Here is a 25978-nt window from a genome sequence, read left to right as displayed (position 1 = left end):
CCAGCGATTTACGTGGGATTTCGTGACAGCCTCGGTGGCACATCCCTTGCTGGGCGCCGATTTTCTTTGCGCCCACGGACTCCTGGTCGACGTCTGCGACAGGCGCCTGATCGACGCAGCAACTTTCGCTTCACTGGCCTGCCAGCAGAGCAACAGCCCGGCCCTCGTCGGGTCCTGCTCTGCCCCGGCGGATGACGACTACGCCCGCCTACTCGCAGATTTCCCGAGGCTCACACAACCGACCTTCTCAGCCGCGGCAGCCAAGCATGGTGTCGAGCACCACATCGCCACTACAGGACCACCAGTGTTCGCCCGAGCCAGACGCCTGGACCCAGCTAAGATGGCGGTGGCCAAGGAAGAATTCGCCACGATGGAGAAACTGGGCATCATCCGCCGCTCGAACAGCCCCTGGTCGTCCCCTCTCCACATTGTGCCCAAACCTGCGGCGACTACAGACGGCTCAACGACGCCACCACACCCGATAGATACCCCATTCCGCACATCCAAGACTTCTCGGCACACCTAGCAGGAAAGTCCGTCTTTTCCAAGGTCGACCTGATTCGCGGCTACCATCAGGTCCCCGTCCACCACGCAGACGTCCAGAAGATGGCGGCCATCACCCCCTTCGGACTGTTCGAGTTCCTGCGCATGCTCTTCGGGCTCAAGAACGCCGCACAGGCCTTCCAACGGCTCATGGATTCCGTCCTACGGGACCTGAGCTTCCTGTTCGTCTATCTGGACGATATCCTCGTGGCTAGCACCAGCAAGGCCGAGCACATCGCGCATTTGCGCTCTCTTTTCCAGCGCCTCAGCCAACACGGGCTAATCATCAACCCGGCCAAATGCCAGTTTGGAGCAGCCCAAATTGACTTTCTCGGCCACAGAATCTCGCCAAGGGGAGCCATTCCCCTACCTTCCAAGGTGCAGGCGGTGGTGGACTTTCCCCAGCCCACCTCGGTCAAGGCGCTGCAGGAATTTTTGGGGATGGTCAATTTCTATCACCGTTTCGTGCCCAAGGCTGCCTCACTCATGCGCCCCCTCTACGAAGCCACCAGGGGCAAAACGGGCAAAGAGCAACTCACCTGGTCCAGCGAGATGGCGACAGCCTTCCACTAGACCAAAAGCGCCTTGGCCAATGCCACACTACTGGCCCACCCCATCCCGGGCGCCAAGACCGCCCTCACCATGGACGCCTCGGATTACGCTGTCGGCGCTGTCCAGCAACAGTGGGTCGAAGGCGCGTGGCAGCCACTGGCATTTTTCAGCCGACAGCTGCACAAGAACGAGCAGGCCTACAGCACGTTCGACAGAGAGCTCCTGGCCCTGTTCCTGGCAATCCGGCACTTCCGTTTCCTCCTGGAAGGCCGGCCGTTCACCGCATTCGTGGACCACAAGCCGCTCACTTTCGCCATGGCCAAAGTAACCGAACCCTGGTCCGCGCGCCAACAGCGCCAACTCAACTTCATCTCGGAGTTCACCACGGACATCCGCCACGTCGCTGGCAAGGACAACTTGGTGGCCGACTGCCTCTCAAGACCCTCGCTCCACGCAGTGCACCTGGGCGTCGACTACGCCAGCATGGCGAGAGACCAGGCCGCCGACGCGGAGATCCAGGCCCTCAGGACGTCAACCACCAGCCTCACTCTGGCCGACATCCACTTCCACGCAGCCGGCACAACCCTCCTGTGCGACGTCTCAGTCCCCTCGCCTAGGCCGGTCGTCCCATCCGCCTGGCGCAAGCGAGTTTTCGACATCATCCACGGCCTCTCACATCCAGGGATGCGTGCGTCTCAGAAACTCATGTCCGCTAAGTTCGTCTGGCCTGGACTCCACAAGGATGTGAGAGACTGGACCAACACATGCGTGGCGTGTCAGCGCGCTAAGGTCCAGCAGCACACCAAGGCGCCATTGGAGTGTTTCCCGGTGCCCGAGAGGCGTTTCGACCATGTCCACGTCGATCTGGTAGGCCCCTTTCCGCCATCGCACGGTTTCACAGACCTGCTCACGATCGTCGACCGCACCACCAGATGGCCCGAGGCGGTTCCCCTCGCCTCCACCACCACGACCGACGTCGCGCGAGCATTCGTCTCGGCATGGCCCGGTTCGGTGTGCCGACCGACATATCCTCGGACAGAGGCCCCCAGTTCACCTCCCACTTGTGGAATGCCATCACCGCCGGCCTCGGCACCAAGTTGCACAGGACAACAGCCTACCACCCGCAGGCCAACGGGCTCTGCGAGCGCTTTCATCGTTCCTTGAAAGCCTCCCTCCGCGCCAGCCTGGCTGACACCAGCTGGATCGACAAACTACCCTGGGTCCTCCTGGGATTGTGCACCGCGCCCAAAGAGGACCTCTGCGCCTCCGCGGCCGAGATGGTCTACGGCCAACCGCTCAGAGTACCAGGCGACTTCCTCCCCCTGACAACGGAGCCGTGGTCGGCCGCCAGACAGCTTTCCCTGCACCAGGACGCGGCCCAGCAATTCCGTCCAGTGCCCACTTCGCAACACGGCCCGCAGCCGTCCTACGTGCCTCGGGACTTATGACATGCGGAGTTCGTCTTCGTGCGACGGGACGCGCACAGAGGCCCGCTGCAGGCACCATACACCGGCCCCTTCTCAGTATTGGAGACGGGGGACAAAGCTTTTCTTATCGACGTCGGCGGGAAGCCGGACCTTATTTCAGTAGACCGCCTCAAACCGGCGCACCTGGACCTCAGCTTCCCGTTTCGTCCGGCTCTTCCCCCACGGCAGGGCAGACCTCCCGCGTTGGCGGCGGCCCCCCACAAGAGGACCAAGACACGCCAGAACCTTACTTCCCGGCCGCCGCCCCAGCTTCGCCGGCAGCCCGTCCAGCCAGCCCACCAGCAGACCAGCCGCCAGACCAGTCAACGAACCAACCGGCCGACCTCCCAGACAGCCCTCCTCACACACCAGATGGCTACTACAGCCGCTACGGCCGTTTGGTCAAACCTCCGCAGAGACTGACTTTTACAGTTAACGAGGATTCTGGGGGGGCGTATGTGGCGTTACCACATTGGGGAAACACTGTGTGTATGTAGATAAACCTGTATAATCCCCTTTTAACTGCTGTATTCCCCTCCCCCCGCAAGACAGTTGCAAGCTGAGAGGAATAAGGCATGTTCAGACTTGCCTGCTGCTGAGAGAAGGAAAACCAATCAGGTTCCAGCAGGTGACCAATCCGTGAGTCATCACAGGTTCGCGGGCCTTACGAATTCAGTACTGTATTGTGAGAGTTGGAGTAAAGACCTATTTCTTGTAGCTCGCTGTGTTGCCTATTTCTTTACGCGGGAGACTGTAGTCTCCCACAATATCATACCCCACCCATAGTGCCACTAGCTCATCAATTTTATTCACAATACTTTTCAGATTTAGAAGCATACAACTCAATCCTGCCTCTGTCTGAATGGCAACCATTTCATAGAATCATAGAATAGTACAACACAGAAGGAGGTCATTTGGCTTATTGAGTCTGCGCCGGCTCTTTCAAAGAGTAATCCAGTTAGCCCCACGCCCCCGCTCTTTCCCCATATCCTTGCAATTTTTTTCTCCTTCAAGTATTTATCCAATTCCCTTTTGAAGGCTACTATCGATGCTGTATCCACCACCCTATCAGGCAGTGTATTCTAAATCCTAACCACTTGTGTAAAAAAGTTTTACCTCATGTCGCCCCGGTTCTTTTGCCAACCACCTTGGGGCTGTGCCCTCTCATTTAATCCCTCCTCCTTCTGATCTGTTCTTTACAACTTCCCTGCTTTTCTCCTTTCTCTTTCTGCCTCTTTTTTTCTCCCCCCCCCCTCTTCATTTAAGTTTTAAACCCTTCTCCACAGCATTAGTTACTCTCCCAGTGAAGATATTAATCCTAGCTTTGTTCAGTTGAAAACTTGCTCATCTTGTATAGGCCACTTTTTCCCCAGAACTGGCACCAATGTCCCAGGAATCTAAATATTTTCTTCCTTACACTGTCTCTCCAGCCTTGCATTTATCTTATTATTCCTACAGCATATAGCACTGGGAGTAATCCTGAGATAACTACCCTCAATTCAGGACTCTCGGTTACAGTTACAAAAACACTTTTCTATATCCTTGATTATAGAATCCCCTATCTATTACACATTAAAGCAGATCGTGGTCTCCGCATTCCACTGGAACTGCACCTGTCGGCAGAACTGTCAGTGCAACTTTATGTCACCTAACGTTACTTGACAAACCTACACTGTTCAGAAGAAATCCAGTCACATGGTACTTGAAGAACTGAACAATTTAAATGATTCCTAGTAATGAATAGCCAAAATAAAAAGAGATCTGGATACGTTTGAAAGGGTCAGCAAATGAGTGGCTAATGCCATTAACGTGGACAAAGACAAGGGAATTGAAACTAAACAGCTGTAACTTACAAGGCATAGTACAGGAGAGGGAGCCAGAGGTACTGGTGGGCAGCTCATTGTAATAACCAGCACAGTGTGCAGAAGCAGTAAGGAAAGCTCATCAACAACAACAACTTGTATTTATATAGCGCCTTTAACGTAGTAAAATGTCCCAAGGCGCTTCACAGGTGTTATAAAACAAAATTTGATGCCGAGCCACATAAGGAGAAATTAGGGCAGAAGAGGTAGGTTTTAAGGAGCGTCTTAAAGGAGGAAAGAGAGGTAGAGAGGCGGAGAGGTTTAGGGAGGGAATTCCAGAGCTTAGGGCCTAGGCAGCTGAAGGAATGCATAGCCAGTGGGATAAAGTACAATTCCCGAGAGGTGATAGTAAATCCATAAAAGGTCACTTCTGGAGTACTGTGTACAATTCCAGTTGCCATATTACAGCAAGTTTATCTAAACTTTGGAGGAAGTACCAAAAAAGGCAACCGAACTGAAACCTAGCTTAAAGCATTTGAGCTGAAATTAGGTAGAAGAGCTGGGATTGTTTATTTTGGAGAAGGCTTTGGATAAATCGTATTCAGAAAAAAAGGAACTTGCATTTAATGTATCACCTTTTACAGCAAATGAAGTACGTTTCAATTGCAGTCACTGTTGTAATGTAGGGAAATTTTAAGGAAACAGATAAATTAAACCCCGATAAGATTGCTGCAAACTCTAGAACCAGGGAACACAAGCTCAAGCTTAGAAAAGGGAAGGTCCACAGACAGTTAAGATTTAACTATATAGAGGATGGTGATTGTGTGGAACAAACTACCTAGAGAGGCAGTGGAGATAGACAACGTGAAAAACTTTAACAGAGATATATGAGGGAAAGGGCAATTAAGAGATATTGGGCCATATTTTCCGATCGGAGGCTTCCCGCGTGTGGAGGCCTCCGATCTGGAAAAAATCTACGCACTTACCTGAGGGCTCCAGAGGCGCCTACACTTCTGATGCTGGGCCTCTCCAACTCCAAGTGTGCAGGGCCCAAGTATCCCAGAGGCACATGTGGTTCGCAAGTGTCCCTGGGATCACGTGGGCCATGGGGAGCCAATCAAAGAAGGGAATCTCCCTCCATACACTTGACAGATAGACCTGTCAAATATATGAATGGAGATCAATGAAAAAACATAGTAAAACTTTAAATACATTTTTTTTTTAAACCATTACCTTTTTAAAATTAGTTGAAATTACAATAAATTAAATATTGTAAACAAAAATTATTTTTTGAAAAAAATAATTAAAGTTTTTTATGGGGCTAAAAATAAACTTACCTTTTTTTAAAGTATTTTTAAATGATAAATGACTGAAATTTTTTTTTTTTTAACTTTTTTTCAACTCTTATCCTGGTAAAAGCAGGCCTTTTACCAGGCGTAAGAATTCTAAGGGTTTTCTGCGGGTGGTGGGTCTCCAGAAAGCGTAACTATCTGCCCGCAGAGGCCCTTCTCTAGGAGGCCCACTTGACAGATCGGAAATACTGGTTTTCAGCGCATGTGCCGTGCATGCTTGAAACCGGCATTTCCGATGTCCCTACGGGTGGGTACACAGCGCGTACTCACCCATAGGGATCAGAATATCCGGGCCATACATTATTGGGACCAACCAGATAAGTTGCAGAGTCTGCTATGTCCCTATTCATGAAGCTCAGGTTCATGGGTCACAAGACAAAACAAAATGATTTACTTACAAAATGGCCATTTGTTGTAATAGGCACAATCATGCACTAAGCATTAGTTAGAATTTTAAGAAGATTCCAATGAACCTTTACCTGTTATGATATCGGATCCTTGTAGAGGCGGAGAGCCGCTGTCAGAAATTGTCACAGGAATCTTATATTCTTTTTCTTCACTCTGTTTGCCAAATTTCATGGTGACAGAGATATGAGTCCCTGTGAAGACAAACACTGCTGTAGTGACTTTATCAGGTACAAGAATTCACAAATACATTAAAGGGATTCCAAAAATAGGTCACACCTCGCTATTAATTAATCCCAAATGTTTGTGATCGTAAAATAAAATTCTAAGTTAGATTATTTTGTTGTAATGCAGTAACTGTGTGCCAATTTGATTTATCTAAGAAAACCTGCATTATTAGGTTCATCTCCTAAAATTAGAAATGTTTTTGGACAAAATGGGCCTGATTTTAGGCTCCTAACATAAATCAAGAACAGGTGGCTGAGGTGAGATTTCCAGCCTTCAGCCCAGGGCAGAGGACAGCCATCTGAGTTTCCAGGCTCCTCCTTGTTTGTGAATGAGCTGCAGGTGGGAAATGTGCTCCCCATAGGCAGCCTGCCCATTAGGGGGCAGGGGGTTCTTCAGGCCCTGCTGCAACTTAAAGGGGCAGTACCTTTTTTGTCAGCAACAGCACAAACAAGTCTGAGGAGCTGCAGAAAGTTGCCTCAGGGCAGTCAAGGGTGCCTACTTCTCAGACCTGGTCATGGAGCTCCTGGCGCAGCAGATTCAGGAACTGGCAGACATTCTCTTGTCATCAGATGGTCAGTGTGTTCCATAGCAAAAGCTGATCAAAAGCTTCACATAAGCTGATAGAGCCCCAGAAAAGCTGACAGCTGAAAACCAACTCTGAATATATAGGCCTAATGACATATGAAGACAAGGGGTTGCTGTGGGACCTGGACAGGGTCTAACTTAAACTGCAGGTATACAACATTTGATCACTTTTATTGGAGTGGAAAATCCTGAAGTATATGAAAATGCAGTTTGCAGCAGTGATGAATTTATCAATTACTAAAGAAGAATGTGAGTGCTGAGGGTGAGATTCATTTTTGAGGGGAATTAAGGGTGGCGCATGCTTCCCTTCAGAAGGTTTTGATGTTTGAGACCACATTCAAATAGGCTCCAACACAACTAAAACAGGTAAAGTTAAAATAAATAGGCCAATGACCCGCTGCTAAGAAAGTGGGCAGAGGAATGTCAAGTAAACTTGCTAAACATTCATCTACAATTATCACCAATAGTAATTCCTCATCCATGTTTTTTATTTAAACCTGTCAAAAAGGTTTATTTTCTTCTACTGGAAGAAGTAAGCACAGCAATCGTTAAAGAAAAAGTAAAGTATACAACAATGTGGTTTGCGGGATCAGGCGAGGGAGCTCAGGTTTGTGTACCTGGCTGATTGCCTCCAATCAGGGGGGCTGCCATAAAATACGTAACTGCAACTGTCAGAAACCATCAGCTCACTCAAAATATTTCTGCCTCAAATTTCTCTGCAACCAACAGTGGACGAAAGCTCAGTTCTAGCAGCCATCAGCTCTATCCTCCAGTTTATCTAATTGGTTCTGACAGTCTCCAGTTGTGCCTTCTGACTGATGTGATTGGTTCATATTGACAACGTCCAATCCCAATGAAAAAAGATGATTTGTCTTGTGGAACGCCACCAAGCTGACACATTGGTTGCCAACTAAAGCAAAATACTGTGGATGCTGGAAATCTGAAATAAACATGGTGAGTTGGAGAACGGTTTGGCAGGAGGTAACACATGATATAAACGGCGACAGTGTATAAACCAGGACCTAGGGGCAAGTGCTGCAAAAAATCCAGCTACCTCACCAAGAGTGCTAAGGTAGGAATCCCACCTTACTGGCTGGATTTTACCAACCTCGGTGGGTCCGGGGCGGGCGATGTCCTTGGCGAGTGCCAACTCCACAGCCGTGTCGATCCGGGCCTCCGACATGATTTTACAATGATTGGGCTTGTTAAGCCCACCCTGCGCGGTTGCCGGCCAATTAAAAGGAAGCGGGTCTGATGATGTCATCTGATGATGTGTCATCAGCTGGTTTCCTTAAAGGGGCCATACCCACATTCATTCTGCAGCATTGAGGTGCTACAAACACCGACAAGCACTGCACAGAGGTGCATGGTTGCACCCAGGCTCTCCCATGACTCCCTCCATATGCTTATGGAGGGAGTCACAGCACGCAGGGAGGTTCTTTTCCCTTCCAATGGGCGGAAGAGCCTGGTTGCACATTACACAGGAGGACACAAGCAGGGATGTGGTCAGGAGGACCAGGCTGCAGTGGCATAAACCTTTCAATGATCTCAGTAGATCACAAAATGTTGCTGCAAAGCCACACTCAGCCTCATCCTGCTGTGCCACTCAATACATCCCCATCACTCTGCATTCCCTACCCTACTCCTGCACATCCTTACTCACACCAACTTACCTTGCACCTCCACCCATCCCTCTCTATCTACATTATCAGTTCCTCATCTCACTAGCCACCCCTCACACTCACCCTCATCCTTGTCCGATCATACCAACTAACAACACACAAGGGTAGGCAGTTGGGTGTTATCGCCAATGTTTAGGTAAAGTTTCTGTTGTCAAACATTGAAATCTTTATTTTCAACACTTGGCCTTCTTGGACAGATTTGTGTGCACCTTTGGAAATGACTTTGTGAGTTGCAGTGAATGGTGAGACATAACAGTATCCCCCGCAATGACGATGAGCATGAAAGGAATGGCTTGAGCTTTGTAGGGATGCTTTATGGTGTTGGTGTGGGGTGATGCCAAACTGACGCATCACGTTTGTGTCCACAGTTGGGGTGGTAAGAGGGAAAAAATTCACTCCCATGACATTATGATGTCTGGAAACAAGTATTACACAGATCATCATTTCTGAAACAAAACCAAATGACCTCAGCCAGTGCAGCGGTTTACCATCCCTGAAATGGCAAGTTTCAGGCAATCATGCAATGATAGACAAACATTAAGCCCTGTGTCATCAAGTAAGTCTTAAAAATGGTTATTAACAACAGGTAGTAATTAGGAGCATGCTACCTAAGCATGTTACATTGCATGAAGTCTCTAAACATAGAAGATAGGAGCAGGAGTAGGCCATTCGGCCCCTCGAGCCTGCTCCTATTTTGCGATCATAGTCTAAAGTGTATGTAAACAAAACAAATGGCTTTAAAATACAGTTTAAGATACAATTTTAGAACAGAAAAAACTATGATGAGACACATAAACAAACTTGAACTACTGGGCTTCACTTACCATTTAATGGTTCAATTTTCCATTTACTGTCTGGATGTTCAAGAATAGAAAATTTGAATGGAGGGCCAATTTCTACATCATCATCTACAGCATGGATAGTTATTTTCTTCTCTTCTTCAGCTGGGAGGCAAATGAAAAACGAAGAGGAATCTTTTGCTAATTTAGGAGGGTTGTCATTAACATCGTACAAGTAAATGGAGATATCCGTTGTAGAACTCTTTTTAGGGTTATCTATAAGAAAGCACAAAGCAAATATTTGGTTAACATTAAACTTTAAGGGGGTTTTATTAAAGCAAAGTGTGGGGTTAATTAAAGCAAAATTGCAACAATCCTACAAACAACAAATATATCTTGCGCTACTCTGGATAACTATTCTTAATCTTTAATAACAAAAACAGCTTAATTTTATATATTGGCCCTCATTTCAACTAATGTCTCAGAGACCTTTAGATAAGAATGCAGAGAACATTGAACAGGACGTGAATGGATTTAGAGGTAAGTTGCGAAACTATAGGCAAGTTTTTAAGAAGGCTTTTGAAAGCCGAGAGAAGGTTAGCAAGGCTATTAGAGAATTCTAATTGATAGAGGCATAATGGCTAAAAGAGTGACATATGAAGGCAGAGCAGAGGGGGTGAGAAACAAACAGCAATCCAGAGTGAGAGGAATGGGGGATGCAGACTGGGATGTAGGATTAAAGAAGATATACCATATAAGGTACTACAATTTAAAGATGACGGCTGAAATCTTGTAAGCGATTTGCTGAATCACGGAAGCTAGGGGTGCTGGGTGTGCTGAACTTTGTGTAGGAGAGGACATGGGCCACAGATTAGTTGAAGTATGAGAATGGTTTAGGCGGGGAGTCCAGTGAGCACAGCATTTGAGTCACGGAGCTAATTTTAACCTTCACCAATTAGACAGTAACCTGGCAGAGAAGATTGTCCGCCTGTTGTAGAATGCCCCATACAGGTAAACTGTATGTACAAACATAGTTAAAGGGAATTATGTATAATAGGTAAGGGACACCCAGTGGTACCGCTACATGCGCCCCCCCAGAATTCGCTTTAATGAACGACAAAAGATGAGGTCGTCTGACGAGCCTGCCCGAACGACTCCTGCAGTCTCGAGACGGAGACTGCTGGGTGGCTGGAGGTCTGGTGGGCGATCGTGCTTGGCCTGCCGTAACGACGATAGATATCCGAAGGTCCCGGCGGCCGTGCTGTCCGGACTTGGCGGGCGAGGTCGAAAGGTGCTGGTCGTGAGCGGATCCTTGCGTGCGTCGTGGCGGATAAAACGTATCCAGCCATGCGAAGGATCGTGATGTCATGGCGAACAAAACGCATTCAGCCATGCAAAAGACCGTGGCGACGTGTGACCTCTGCAGCCCGTGGTTCGAAGCGGGCGCCGGGGCGAAACAGCTGACTGGCAGGTTGGGCATACGTGGACCATGGCTTTGTTGATGTTGGAAAAAGTCCCCAGTCTGACGAAATCTGTAGGAACGCCGAACGGGCGATCCAGGAGGACTTGGCGGGCGAGGTCGGTGAACTCGCCGACAGGTGAGCGAACTCTTCGGCAGTCTGGAATGCACGGAACGGTGCGTGCTGTAGTGTGAAGACGGTAACACAGAAGTGAGTGAACCGTCGCTGCATTGCTCAGTGATCGGTGATGACAGCAACGTTCGCGTAGCCGATCGCGGCCGCGGAATGCCCGTTGGACCCGTCGTCGATGTTCGCAGCATCAGTAGATGTTTGCGGTTGTTGAGGGGAACACTGTAGAGAGGGCGGCAACACTTCGAGTTGTTGGTGATTTAGGGGAAAAACTGCCGGGAGGGCGGCAACACTTCTCGTAATTGTTGATTGAGAAGGAAAACTGCCGGAAGGGCGGCAACACTTCGCTTTCACGCCGAAAAGCGTGGTGGAAAACACAACCAGCAGGCTGACGGGCTGGTGCGTCGTCGGCAGGGAATGAGTCTTCGTGTTTCACGAGGGATGGGTCCTCGTGGTTTGCGAGGGATGGGCCCTCGTGGTTCGCGAGGGATGAGTCCTCGTGGGTCGCGAGGAGTGCGTCCTCGTGGTTCGTGAGGGATGGGTCCTCGTGGTTCGCGAGGGATGCGTCCTCGTGGTTCGTGAGGAGCGAGTCCTTGTGACATCTCCGCGGGGGCGTGCTCCGATCTTGTGGGCCCGAAAACCTGCAGAACCCGCGCTTGGAGGGATTCATACTTGCTGTTGCGTTGGGAGATGTCGTGGAGGCGGACGATCCGTGTGGCGGTAGAAATGTCGAATACGGAGACCGTAAGCAGGTGTGTGGTCTGCGCCGCATCGACGTTCTCGGCGAACGGGGCTTCTACCTGTATAAAGCACGAGGGCAGTTGTTGCTCCCTGAATTGTGGTAGTGACAGCGAAACGGCTGATGCTTCCATGGCGTGCTTCGTTTGTGAAAATCGTTCACAAAAATTGGGGTCCGGCTGCGTTTCGTTCGTGAAAAACGGGATCACCTCCAGGCTGCGCTTCCTTTGCGAATACGTTCGCAAAGACGGGGTCGCCAATGTAGGAATTGGTGTTCGTCGGTTGTTGTTCGTCGTGCTCTTCTTCTGTGAAACCGCTCACAGAGACGGGGTTCAGGCTGTGCGCGTCGTCCGTGAAAAATGTTCACGGAGGCGGGGTCACCAATGTAGGTTTTGATGAATTCCCGTCCTCACGTCGTTGGGTCACCAATGTAGGTGTTGGATGAATTCGGCTGTGCACGTCGGTCGTCTTCTGTGAAGATGAGGTTCAGGCTGTGTGCTTCTTCCGTGAAAAACGTTCATGGAGTCGGGGTCACCAATGTAGGGATAGGTGTATTCCTAACCAAATCACTGAGGTCGACTCAGGAGTAGCAATCCAATAGGTTTTTAATGAAGGATTTGACGAAGTACAGAAACCAACAAAGATCAATGCAGGAGAGCCTTGGAACAGGTCTTACCCGAACGGGGATGCCACGAGGACTGACTAGGCAGTCCGGAGGTTTGTGCGATGACGTCATCGCGTTTGCGTCGTGACGTCATCGTGTTGCTCGCGTTTCCCGCGCTTGGGGCGTCACGTGACTTGCGTCGTGATGTCATCACGTTTGCCCGCGCTTAGGGCGGTCACGTGATGTGCATGATGACGTCAGCGCATTTACCCGGCACCCGGCACTGCAGCCGGCCGTTGCGGCCGAAGTCGGGAGCGGGAGGCCGAACCGGGCCGGCGGCCGTCGCGGGAGCGAGAGGCCGAACCGGGCCGGCGGCCGTCGCGGGAGCGAGAGGCCGAAACGGACCGGCGGCCGTCGCAGGAGCAGAAGGCCAAGCTGGGCCGGCTCGCGTCCTTAAAGGGGCAACGCCCCGTACAGGTAAACTGTATGTACAAACATAGTTAAAGGGAATTATGTATAATAGGTAAGGGACACCCGGTGGTACTGCTACAAGATCAGGATTTCAGCATCACAGGAGGTGAGGTAGGGGTGTAAACAGACAATGTGATGCAATTGGAAAAAAGTGGTCTTGGTGATGGCTGTATGTTTTAAAGATTCAAATAAAATGCTGAAATTGTAGGGGGGTATTTTACAACTGCGAGTTTCTGGTGGGGAGGGGATGGGCTCAGCGTCAAGCGGTATCAATTTAAAGTCTGGGCTATTTTAACTCCTGGGCCTCAGTTACATCCCAACAGCTACCTGCCCATAATGATGTAAAAAGGCGACCGCTGACAGGCATAGATTGGGCAGCTCAGAGGAGTTCAATGTGAGGTCATTCACTTTGCATCCAAGAAAGACAAATATTTTCTTAATGTCGAGAGAATAGGAACTACGAATGAGCATAGGTATTTGGAAGTTCAAGTACACAAACAACTTAAAGCTAGTGCACAGGTACAAAAAGTAATCATAAAAATGCTACTGGAATGTGGGCCTTTATCTCAATAGGGCTGGAATACATAGATACATAGAGATAGGAACAGGAGTAGGCCATTCGGCCCTTCGAGCCTGCTCCGCCATTCAATGAGATCATGGCTGATCTTCGTCTGAGATCATAGCTGATCTTACCAGTTCAGTACCCCGTCCCCGCCTTTTCTCCATAACCCTTAATCCCCTTAGCCTTCAGAAATATATCCGATTCTCTCTTGAAAATATTTATTGAATTAGCCTTCACAGCCCTCTGTGGCAGGGAATTCCACAGGCTCACCACTCTTTGAGTGAAGAAATTCTTCCTCATCTCTGTTTTAAATGATTTGCCCGCTATTTTTAGACTGTGGCCCCTGGTTCTGTGCTCCATGGCCATTGGAAACATTCTCTCTGAATTCAGCCTGTCCAGGCCTGCCATAATTTTATATGTTTCGATGAGATCCCCTCTCAATCTTCTAAACTCCAGTGAGTACAAGCCCAAACTATTTAATCTCTCTTCGTAGGTCATTCCCGCCATTCCAGGTATCAGCCTGGTGAATCGCCGTTGCACTCTTTCCATGGCAAGAACATCCTTCCGCAGATGGGGCGACCAAAACTGTACACAATACTCCAGATGCGGTCTCACCAGCACCTTGTACAGCTGTAGTAAGGTATCCCTATTCCTATACTCGAACCCCCTTGATATGAAGGCCAACATACCATTTGCCTTCTTAATCGCCTGTTGCACCTGCATGCTCTCCTTCAGTGACTGGTGCACAAGAACACCCAGGTCCCTCTGCACTTCCCCATCTCCCAATCTATTGCCATTTAGATAATAATCTACCCTCCTGTTTTTACCCCCAAAGTGGATAACCTCGCATTTATCCACATTATAGTGCATCTGCCACGTATCCGCCCATTCCCCCAACCTGTCCAAATCGCACTGTAGCCTCCTGACATCCTCATCAGAGCCCACCCCTCCTCCTAGTTTAGTGTCGTCAGCGAATTTGGAAATATTGCATCCAATTCCCTGATCCAGATCATTTATATATATTGTGAACAGCTGGGGTCCCAGGACAGATCCTTGCGGCACCCCGCTGGTCACTGCCTGCCACTCCGAAAACGAGCCGTTTATTCCAACTCTCTGTTTTCTATCCGCCAGCCAGTTCTCTATCCACGAATACAAAGGGGAGGAAGTTATGCTTCAGTTGTACAGAGCCTTGGTCAGACTTTACCTGGTGCACTGCGTTCAGTTTTGGCACCATATCTCAGGAAGGATATATTTGCCTCAAAGGGGTACAGCGCATATTCACCAGAATGAAGACAAGTTGCATGATCGGAAGATTTTTGTTTGCTAAGGTGAAACTAAGCCGAAATACAAATTTTGACAATTTAGCAAGAAGAAACAATTATCTGAAGAATTATGAAGAGAATGAAGGCAGTTACTATTTTGTGAAGTAACTGTTCCTTTTAATTGCACAATATTTTGGGATAGTATACTGCATTAGCATCATATTTGAGGGTTGAAACAATTTGGACTTGCTCCCCAGAAATGGGCTGAGCCTGGGGAAATAGGTAATTTAGCATAACTAGCAGCTTTGTGCCAGCCTGTATTCAGGGAGCTCACCCATTTTCATTATACTATTGTGGTTATCTCATACAAAAGAAGCCTTGATCGTCATCTAGTTCGCAATTCCGAGCTTCCTTTTGTTGATAAATAGGGATGATAGCCAAATGTCAATCATTAACTGCTTTACTCAACTAAACAGGAAAAAGTAATTCAGCAGTGACAAGTGAACACAGAAAAGTAATAACTATGCCATCATTTTGGAACTCATTGTGCCTGCAATTTGTAACAAGCTAGAACCCATTATATAAATATCAAGATGTTGGGCAATGGGAAACATAATAGTGAAGTTAAGGAACAGGTCTTATCCCACCCAAAGTTTTAACTTGTATCAGATTCCTTATGGGTGATTCATCTTTCCAGCATTCTTATCAGTGGATACCATGGTAACAGGTACATTAGGTCCCTCTGTTATTGATTAGGAGCTGTAACAAGCTTTATTAATTGTCAGTGATAGGGTTGTCAACACTCCAGGAGTCTCCCAGCAGCCCGGGAGAACTTTGGGGGAAAAATTCAGTTGTTTGCACCTCCCGTTAGTGCCTTAAGAGGGCGCTAATGGGATGCAAAGCAACTAGCGCCCGGGTGCGGCGATGTTTGCGCCGCTCGCGAAATTAACTAGACATTTTGCGGCGGCGCTAAACACTACCATCACGATCTCCTGTGCCGGCAGATCGTGACGTCAGTCGAGTGCGCAACGCCCCGGACCGGATATTGAGTGGCGCTCCCTGCCTTACCGCCTGCCGCTACCAACAACAGGTTGAGGGGAGCATTTTGCAGTCAGAAAGGGACTGGGGGAGCGCTATTTAAAGGTGACCGCTTCCTGCCTTTTTTTGTTGGTGACATTTTTGCACCACGCATTCTGAGAGAGAGAGAGACTTCTGGAGAGATTCAACGCTGTGTGAAGGAGTTTTGGGTACTGAGCAGCACTTTGCAGGTTCATTTTGATTTGCCCTTCCTTGCTTCGCCAGCGCTCTGAGGTAGCGCCTCGCTCCTCGGCCTTTGCGCCTTAAGACAGGTGTGTAGTGCCTGATTTAGCGCTCCAATCACCTCCAGGGGGCGATAAAAACCAAGTTTGCCATCGGAGACGATAATTAGCGCCAGGCGCTAAACTTTGCGCACGGCCGATAATAGCGCCCCCAACGGGGCGATACTGAATTTTTCCCCCTTTGTGCCTTAAATTTCTTGCCGCAGTGACGTTCCGCCTCCCCCCCTCCCCCCGCTCCTTGTCATCACCAGCTGAATCACCAGGAGAAGCATCCCCTCGGTGACATCGCACACCCGCCACTGCAGAGAGACAGCCCCCGCTTAAGAGTAACCAGAAAAACGGGACCGACTGTGACTGGTTGTCAAACATAGAAACATAGAAGATAGGAGCAGGAGTAGGCCATTCAGTCCCTCGAGCCTGTTCCGCCATTTAATGAGATCATGGCTGATCATCCAAATTCAGTACCCTGTCCCTGCTTTCTCCCCATATCCCTTGATCCCTTTAGCCTTAAGAAATATATCTAACTCCTTCTTGAATATATTTAATAAGTTGGCCTCAACTGCCTTTTGTGGTAGAGAATTCCACAGGTTCACCACTCTCTGGGTGAAGAAATTCCTCCTCATCTCAGTTCTAAATGGCTTACCCCTTATCCTTAGACTGTGACCCCTGGTTCTGGACTCCCCAGCCATCGGGAACATCCTTCCTGTTTCTAGTCTGTCTAGTCCTGTTAGAATTTTATAAGTTTCAATGAGATCCCCTCTCATTCTTCTAAACTCTAGCGTCAGGAGTCTGGGGGTGGGGGGGGAGGGGTGGGGGGAAAGACAGAGATGGAGTGGGGAGAGGTATGGGTCTAGGGTGAACAGGGACTCGAGGCAGGGGATCAGGGGTGGGGGGAAGTGTGGGTGACCAGGGACTGGGGGCGAGGGAATGCGGCAGGGGACAGGGAGACAGAGAATGGGGTCGGGGATGAGGGAGAGCGGGAGACTGTGAAATGGGGATCTGGAGATGGGGAAGATAGAGAGACTGGGAAATGGAAGTTGGGAAATTGGGGCTCAGGCAGGGGGGGAGAAAGGGAGACTGAGAAATGGGGATTGGGGTATTTAGGGCTCAGGTGGGGCGGAAAGAGAGAAGCTGGGGAATGGGGTGGATGTGACGGCCAGCATTTCTTGCAGAGCCAGGAGAAGGAGAAGCAGCAGCAGCAGTCAGGTGGTTGGGAGAGCGGCGCAGTGAGAGGACCAGCCAGTAAAGGGGTGAGTGAAACCTGGGAACTTTACCCAGGGTAAATAGTGAAAGACTGTTTATACTGGTGGGCAAATGGTGGATGGAGAGTGAAGATTCTCACTGGAAAGAACCAAGGGGAAGGGAGAAGGAAGGCTTTTGAGCTATTATACCATGGAATACTTCACAAGTGGCTATTGAGGCAGAGATTAGAACATCATTTAAACATTACAGGTTCAACTCAGCCCTTTACTGGCTGCTCCACTCTTGGCGCCAGCACCGGCACAGACACCGGAGGCTGAATGGCCTCATAAGATGCTGTAATTTCTATCATTCTATGAAAACTCTCCTTTATTGAGCCTGAGCCCAGGGAGTGGTTCAGATGTGTTGGTGCTGGGCTGACTTTAAGATGATGTGCCCTTTGAGAAATGGCCCAAAAACCAAGCTCACGGCGCTTTGTGGGATCTCTCAGTTTGGCTCAGGTCAGTCTGTACCAGTCGGTTTTGACATGTGAGGTCCAAGTACAGATTGGCTCTGACTGAGGCTTCTAGTTCAGAGTTGTTATTTTCACACAGAACCTCGTAGAGGTAGCCTTGAAATCAGATAGCAAAATAAGGAACAATGGATACCTGCATGGGGTACTGGAAATAACATAGCAAACGGCCAGCTGCACAGTCAAACATGTAACCCCTGTATGTTTTCAAAGACCGTGCAAATGTAGCTGGTTGGTTTCAAAAGCTCTTACTCAGGGGTGGCCAATTATTTGGGCTGGGGGGGCACTTAACAATACTGCACGTGCAGCATCTCTTCCAGTGGCAGGAGCTGGTGAGCCTGCGCGGGACCTCGTGATTGGTGTGCGACCACGCGGCCGCGCACCTTAGGGGGAACATTGGTGTGCGGCCCTCAACAGCTCGCCAAAACTTGTTAAGTAGCCCTCCAGCCCAAGTAATTGTCCACCCCTGACGTACACTGAACCCAAGGAAATATCTGGAGTAAAAATCCCAAAGTGCAACACTTATAAAAAATATATGTTTAAATACATGTATAAAAGACTGACACTTAATTACTGCAGCATATAAGCAGATAATAGATTGTATCAATCAAGTGTATTTTGTAAAATACAATCAAATTGAATAAAATGCAAGGATCAACATGCCTCTGGAACCCCTACTAGCTTACACAGTGCTGCCATAGAACATTGTTGCTTTATGTTATTCCCCTATTTTTTCTCCATACGGTTGTCCATGATCAGGAATGCAGAATGGTCCCTCTAGTGTAAGCGCAAGTCTCTTTGCGCTTTAAAGAATTCATTTATAGTGCTTACCTTCCTCCATTGCAGTGACCCTAATATTATAATGTCTTTCCTTCTCCACATCCAACTCATTATCAACGAAGATCTCTCCAGTTTTAGGGTCAATCCTGAACCAGTTCCGTGGATCAAATGTTAGATCATATCTAATCAATCAGAAGCAGTTCATTAGTCTTATTTCTCAGTCAGAATAATGTCGATCTCCCAGCATCAGTCACACTGTACAATTTAAAACAACTATGTGTGATTTTTCCTCTCTAACCTGAAATGGTACACTTACTACAAAAGAATAGCTAAAGGACAAAATTATAAAAATTACTTTGAATGGTACTATTTTGAAGTATTTCTTTTACTTTTAACTTCCCTCATTATTAAGTATCTACAATAATATTATACTCTGCTTAAGCAACAAAATCCACACAGCTTACCAGTACAGACCACTGGCAAGCTACCCACTGCATTTCCAGCTATGACCTTTCTACCCATTAGGGCACTGGCCTCCAGGGGAGCCAAATGGGAAGAATCCCAAATCTCAGTGACAGGTCTATCCCACCAGGTCCCATCAATGAGCCAGTCTGCCTGTCCAAAATCAACAGTGCACTGGAATATCACCTGGCTCATGTACTGTATTACCAAGTTTGTCACACAGGAATGACTCACATCCTATTTCCCATTGACATGCACACCAACCCTTTTATTAGAAAATACTTGCTTGGCTACACAGAAATTCCTCCCCTCCCCACCCCATCCCCCTCCCCATTGATGATCTGCCCGTCAATGCCCCTTGTCATGAATATTACAAATGCGGCCCGACCACAAAAATAGTTCAGGCCTCTGGCTGCTGCCATCGGGTGGGTGTCCCGATCGTTCCGCTCACTACCGACTCATTGTGCACCGTGAAAATATACCCCCATGTGCCTGAGTCACTGTTTAATGATTTGACCTTCAGATTTGTATTAGATGCAGTTTCCAAGGATACCAAATTTCAGACACTCTGAACCTGAATTGTAATCTTAGTTATGCAATGAAGATCTTCCATGCCAAGTGTATAAATGACTGTATCTGTAACTGCGCATCTTTTTAACTGGGTCATTTAGCTTCTTCTGTTGACCTTTGTGCAATGTGCAGTCATGGAATCTTCCTAAGTCTAATTATTTTGTTGAAGGAGGTGAAACAGGCACAAGTTCCAAAAAGAGAAAATTCTGTGAAATTTCTTCCTAACTTCAAAGATAATTGCAATAAATCTCCAGGCCATCAAACAAACGGTATAACCTATATTACTTAACCCAATTCCCCTTCCATCGGCTAGCAAAATGGCAGAGCAGGTTCATTAAGCTGAATGGCCTACTATTAGTCCAATGTTCCTACTTTATTCAACCAGTTAAATTCCACAGGTGGCATTTCCATGGTCTCAGCAGAAATGGAGCTATTGAATATTTGATTACCTGTGTCGATGCTTGCTCATATAGTGTTCAAACCTATTTATATATTAATAGTCATTCCATTCCTTCCTAACAAAGTAATCAATATACCATGAATTACTTTTAATGGAGGTTGTCTCTCTTAGTCTTTTTATTAAGGCTTTGTCCCTTTGCTTATCTTTCTCAACAATAATTCTTAAAAATCTTCAATCTTAACCACCTGTGTCTGTTTATGCAAGTCTTGGGTGAACACTAGCAGTGTGTTTGTGTGTTCATTTACATATGTTTCAACATCCAGATTCTGACCATTTAGTACCTCACTCCGGCACCTTCAGGATCTTTGGCTTCCACTTTGAGCAAGATATCGCCCTTGGAGGCATTCTCAAATATCCATTGTTTATATGAAGACTTTAAGAATTGTGGTGGTTCATCATTATCGGTCACATTAATGATCAGGACAGTGAACGAGCTTGAGTTGTACGCCACTCCTTTTACTAGTGGTTCTGGATTTGTGGCACTGATGCTTAAATTATAAAATGAATACACTTCGAAGTTCAGAGGCTAGAGGAACAGAAGCAGTAGAAATAATTAAATGCCTCAACACAGAACAACTCTCCCCATTCTCAAAGAAAAACAAATTTCAATGTTATCTTTTAGGTTCACATATCAAATTTTACATTGATTCCTTTGATGTTTTATATTCAATAAGTGTAATCAATACTCACTGATAAAACAAACACAGGTTTTACCTAACTAATGCTTCACTTCTTTGAACTTTATATTCTCTCCCTTCTCTCTATCTGGATGTTCTTGCACCGCACACCATCCCTGGCTAAGGGATTGGTTAAGACACTTGCTCCTAGACTACTGCCATTGTCTTCCCATAGCTGGATACACAAGAGAAGACAGATGATTCATTACATGATGTTCCTCTGGAGAAGTGTCAAACCTCCTCTTGGCTCTTCACCCTGAGGTTACACTTGGCACTGGGGACTTAATTGGTGGTGCTGCACGATTTAGTCTATATCACCCTTGATTCTAAAATAAAGGTGCAGATTTAAATTTTAGAAGAATGTATCATTAGAATGACATACAGAATTGTTGATTGTATGGGTATAAGAGCTATCTGATCTGCACCTGATATCAGTGGCACAAAATGATTTATCCAACACCACTTCACATCAGTCAGTTTGATTGATTTTAGTGCAGAACAAAATACAATTTAAAAATTCTCAGCAAATAACTCTAGCATCTCCTGACCTTGCTTGCAGTTGTGCCTGTAATGTACCATACAGCACCTACCTTATTAACATGTCAATGTGTGCAGTGAGTTCATAGGAGTACATCGATTTTTACCAATGTCCCCACCCCTCCACAAAAATGTTTGAAAAGCACCATCCTAAGGAAATACTCCCTAATCCCCATAGGTAAACAAGAAAACTCCAAAATATTCATCTATCCCCAAATCGTTTATTCAATCTTGGCCTCTTGCCCTTCACAAACAACGTTTCCCCTGCTCCCTCCTTAACTCTCCCATCAAACCAAGCACCAACAACTCAGGAACCTTTGTATCCCATGGAGTATTTTATTTTCTATGCCTAACGCTAAAACCTCCAATTCCATTACCAACCAGAAATGTATTCAAGTCCTTCTAGAAGGAGCTAATCAACTCAACTGCTTTTGCAGATAGTGCTTATGTTACATAGTGCGTTTACTGTTTGTTTTATGTACACTGGATGTGGTACAGACAACACAGGATAGCTGAAAGAGAGAGAATGATAACCCAAGAAGTAAAGGTATAAAATATCACATTGTGCCACCTAACTTTAGCTGATGTATCACAGTATAGAACTTGGTTTATTCAATGCTTGATTATCAGGATAATCCAACATTCCAAGAATATAGCCCTTCAAACGCAACCACAGAAGCTATGATAATTTTTTCAAAACTTTACCTTAGCCAGCATCACCATTCCTTTATTTGTACTTTCTTCAGTTATTATTTTGAAAGTTCCATTGGCATCGCCTTCTACAACGTTGTACAATATCTCAGAGCTGCCCGTGAAAGCCTCGTCATCATCTGTCGCCTGAATTTCTATCAACACTGTATCCAATGACGTGTTTTCAGGTAAGGTGATAGGACCGTACTGGCACACAAAACAATAACAGATAAAGACACTGTTACAAGGATGGTTTTGCATTCATGAGAATATGTCAAACCCAGCCCTTGGATATATTAAGTATGAGTGAGATAGCTCTCAACTGAAAGAGTAGAAAACAATTTTTATCAAAGATCAGTGCTTTATGACTGTTGGCTGTGCTGTCCCCTCACAAGTATCAAGGATGATTCTACATCCTGTTTCAGTGAAAAAGGTAACTTTCATATTCTTGGTTGAACTTATCTGTTCTCGCCAAGTAGGAATGAGCAAATGATTACTGTAATCAGCAATTCTCAGGCAACAATCAGCCCTCAGAAACAATCTCACTCAATGTGAGTCAGCCAACTGCCTCATAAATATTACATTAGTTAAATAATACATTTTGAAGGACCATAAGTTCCAAATATTCCAAATTGACTTAATTCAAGAAACAACAAAAACATATAAAAATAATTATTGAGGGCAGCTCTGATTGTTTAGTGGATAAACGCACCATGCAGTGTGGCAGCAAACCATTCAGACCAGGAAGGTCTCAACTTTGATTGCTGATCTTAACCAAAGCAGCAGTGGGGCGAATGCAACTGGCCTCAGTTTCTCTGGACTAGGAAAAGGAAAACAAGCCACAGTTCCTGCTTCTGGTTGCTATTTGTTGACCCCAGTCACTATTCAGCACAAAAATGTGCGTAAGTGTGCTGAGTGAGGACAAGATTTGTCTCAGCTGTGATATCCATCACAGTTGAATAGCTGACATCTACAGTCTGGGCTCGAATGTGAAGAATTGAAACTTGGACTTCAATAATCACATTGACATGTGCACATTAACACCACAGTGATTTGCTGTAACGTTCCGCCAAAAGTATGTCTACAAACAAACAAATAAACTCTAATTCACAATCAGGCATTGACCTTGGATCTGTCCAAGGATCGATCCTTGGCCCCTTCCTATTTCTCATCTACATGCTGCCCCTCAGCGACGTCATCCGAAAACACAGCGTCAGTTTCCACATGTACGCTGACGACACCCAGCTCTACCTCACCACCACTTCTTTTGAACCATCCACTGTATCTAAACTGTCAAACTGTTTGTACGACATCCAGTACTGGATGAGCAGAAATTTCCTCCAGCTAAATATTGGGAAGACTGAAGCCGTTGTCTTCGGTCCTCGCCACAAACCCTGTTCCCTAGCCACCAACTTCATCCTTATACCTAGCATCTGCCTGAGGCTGAACCAGACTATTCGCAACCTTGGTATCATATTTGAACCTGAAATGAGCTCCCAACCACAAATCTGCACCATGACTAAGACCGCCTGTTTCCACTTCCAATGCATCGCCTGACTCTGCCCCTGCCTCAGCTAATCTGCTGCTGAAACCCTCATACATGCCTTTGTTACCTCTAGACTTAACTATTCCAACACACTCCTGGCTGGCCTCGAACGTTCTGCAGTACGTAAACTTGAGGTTATCCAAAACTCTGCTGCCCATGTCCTAACTCGCACCAAGTCCCGTTCACCCATCACCCCTGAGCTCACTGACTTTCATTGGCTTCCAGTTAAGCAACGCCTCGATTTTAAAATTCTCATTCTTGTTTTCAAATCCCTCCATGGCCTCGCCTCTCCCTATCTCTGTAATCTCCTCCAGCCCCACAACCCCCCGAGATATCTGCGCTCCTCTAACTCTGGCCTCTTGAGCATCCCTGATTTTAATCGCTCAACCATTGGTGGCCGTGCTTTCAGCTGCCAAGGCCCTAAGCTCTGGAATTCCCCCTCCCCCCAAACCTCTCTACATTTCATTCCTCCTTTAAGACACTCCTTAAAACCTACCCCTTTGACCAAGCTTTTGGTCATCTGCCCTAATTTCTCCTTATGTGGCTCGGTGTCAAATTTTGTTTCATAACGCTCCTGTGAAGCACCTTGGGAAGTTTTACTACGTTAAAGGAGCTATATAAATACAAGTTGTTGTTCTCCATTCTGCTGCATAAAACAGCAGCAGCACACACCCTTGGAGTCTGTCAGATATTTCAGGCATGGTGAAATTCACTTTAAATTTACCTCCAATTTCTCAAAGATAGGGATCATGTCATTGATATCAATAACAGAGATATTGACGATGCATTCAGTGCTTAGTCCTAGGAAAGAAATAGAAAGCTTCAATTACAAAATAGCCCAAAGTTTGATTTGAACGAACTTTCAATAAACTAGAAATCTCAGCAAATTGGGACTGGTATGGAATGTGTCTTGCCAACATTTGAGCACTCAGAATATAGAGCAGGAGAAGGGCTTAGGAAGACAGGACAGGGCTGGAATGTGGGTTGGGAAGGGCAGGGAGGACAGGGGGTGATTAGCTCAGTAGTGAGGGGTTGAATTGCTACTGATTTTGAACCTTGAAGAATGCAAGATCTTTTTAAACCTAAACCAAAGCCTCCTGTGTGTGATCCTGGTCTCACCCTGCCCTCCTTTCTCCCTCCTAAACTGGATGACCTAGCCAGGAATGTGGAAAAATGTCCAGGACAAAGGGAAACTCATTCAATGTCAACTCTTCACCCTCCACCAGAAGAAAAACTTGAACTAAAAGCCACAGGAACCCTGAGTAGAACATGGGATAGATAAGAAAACAGGAATCAGAGCTGGAGCTGGGCAGACGCTACATGTGCCTGTGCACAAAGGAGCTGACCTCACTGCAAAAAGTGAAGTTATCCCATCGGTATAATTTACTGGCACTCTGGGCGCATCTCTCATGGCACACAGGACAGCTAGGGCCATGTTGTGAGAGGACAGCTAGGGCCATGTTGTGAGAGGACAGCTAGGGCCATGTTCTGAGGCACCAGCAGCCAGTGAAGGGCTTCTGGGAGGGGGGGAGGGGTCACCATTGATCAGAAACTTAACTGGACCAGCCGCATAAATACAGACTAAGAGAATACAAGAAGATTGAAGGTAGGTTTACAGTGCATATGTGTAAATGCACGAGGTGTGGTAAATAAGGTTGATGAGCTGCAGGCACAAAAAGCCACATGGAAATATGATGCCATGGTGATAATGGAAACCTGGCTCAAAAAAGGGCAGGATTAGGTACTAAATATTCCTGGATATAAGGTGTTCAGGAAAGATAGGGAAAGAAAGAAAGGTGGTGGGCTGGCAGTATTGATTATAGAGAATATTACAGTCCTGGAGAGAGAAGATGTCCTGGAGGGGTCAAGGACAGAATCTATTTGGTTAGAGTTAAGAAATAATTGAGGTGCCATTAAACTACTAGGTGTATTCTATAGGCCACCAACTAGAGGGAAGGATATAGAGGAGGACATTTGCAGGGAAATTACAGAGAGGTGCAAGAACTATACAGTAGTGATAATGGGGTCTTCAACTATCTTAATATAGACTGGGATAGTAATAGTGTAAAGGGGAGAGAGGGGGAAGAATTTCTGAAGTGTGTTCAGAAGAACTTTCTTGATCAGTATGTTTCCAGCCCAATGAGGAAGGAGACATTGCTGGATCTGGTTCTGGGGAATGAGGTGGGTCAAGTGGAGCAAGTGTCAGTAGGGGAACATTTAGGGAACAGTGATCATATGGTTTAGATTAGCTCTGGAAAAGGACAGGGCGCAATCTAGAGTAAAAATACTTAATTGGAGGAGGGCCAATTTCAGTAGGTTGAGAACGGATCTGGCCCGGGTAAACTGGAATGAAAGACTGGCAGGCAAAACTGTAATTGAACAATGGGCTGCCTTTAAAGAGGAGATGGTTCGGGTACAGTCGAGGTACATTCCCATGAGGGAGAAAGGTAGGGCAACCAAAGTCACAGCTCCCTGGATAACAAAAGAGATAGAGATTAAAATGAATCAGAAAAAGAGCGCATATGACAGATGTCAGGTTGAGAATACATGTGAGAACCAGGCTGAATATAGAAAGTTCAGAGGAGAACTGAAAAAGGAAATAAGAG

General features: G+C 46.9%; 1 protein-coding gene and 1 pseudogene across 2 annotated transcripts in view; one reads left to right on the top strand and one right to left on the bottom strand.

Moving 5' to 3' along the window:
* cdh17 (cadherin 17, LI cadherin (liver-intestine)) overlaps nucleotides 1–25978 on the bottom strand; it is a 162707-nt gene that overhangs the window by 29261 nt on the left and 107468 nt on the right. For both annotated transcript variants that reach the window (XM_085992656.1, XM_085992657.1), the window contains 6 exons: nucleotides 24097–24173; nucleotides 21842–22033; nucleotides 20204–20448; nucleotides 18482–18612; nucleotides 9440–9670; nucleotides 6195–6314 (listed from right to left, as the gene is read on the bottom strand). In XM_085992656.1, coding sequence (XP_085848782.1) covers nucleotides 6195–6314; nucleotides 9440–9670; nucleotides 18482–18612; nucleotides 20204–20448; nucleotides 21842–22033; nucleotides 24097–24173 — 996 coding nt within the window. The remainder of the gene's footprint in view (nucleotides 1–6194; nucleotides 6315–9439; nucleotides 9671–18481; nucleotides 18613–20203; nucleotides 20449–21841; nucleotides 22034–24096; nucleotides 24174–25978) is intronic.
* LOC147114757 (small nucleolar RNA SNORD36) lies at nucleotides 24392–24463 on the top strand (annotated as a pseudogene).

The sequence above is a fragment of the Somniosus microcephalus genome, chromosome 7, assembly GCF_052327205.1.
Source record: "Somniosus microcephalus isolate GS21.2 chromosome 7, FLI_Smic_1.0, whole genome shotgun sequence".
Classification (NCBI taxonomy): domain Eukaryota; kingdom Metazoa; phylum Chordata; class Chondrichthyes; order Squaliformes; family Somniosidae; genus Somniosus; species Somniosus microcephalus.
This window is presented reverse-complemented; position numbering and strand designations above follow the sequence as displayed.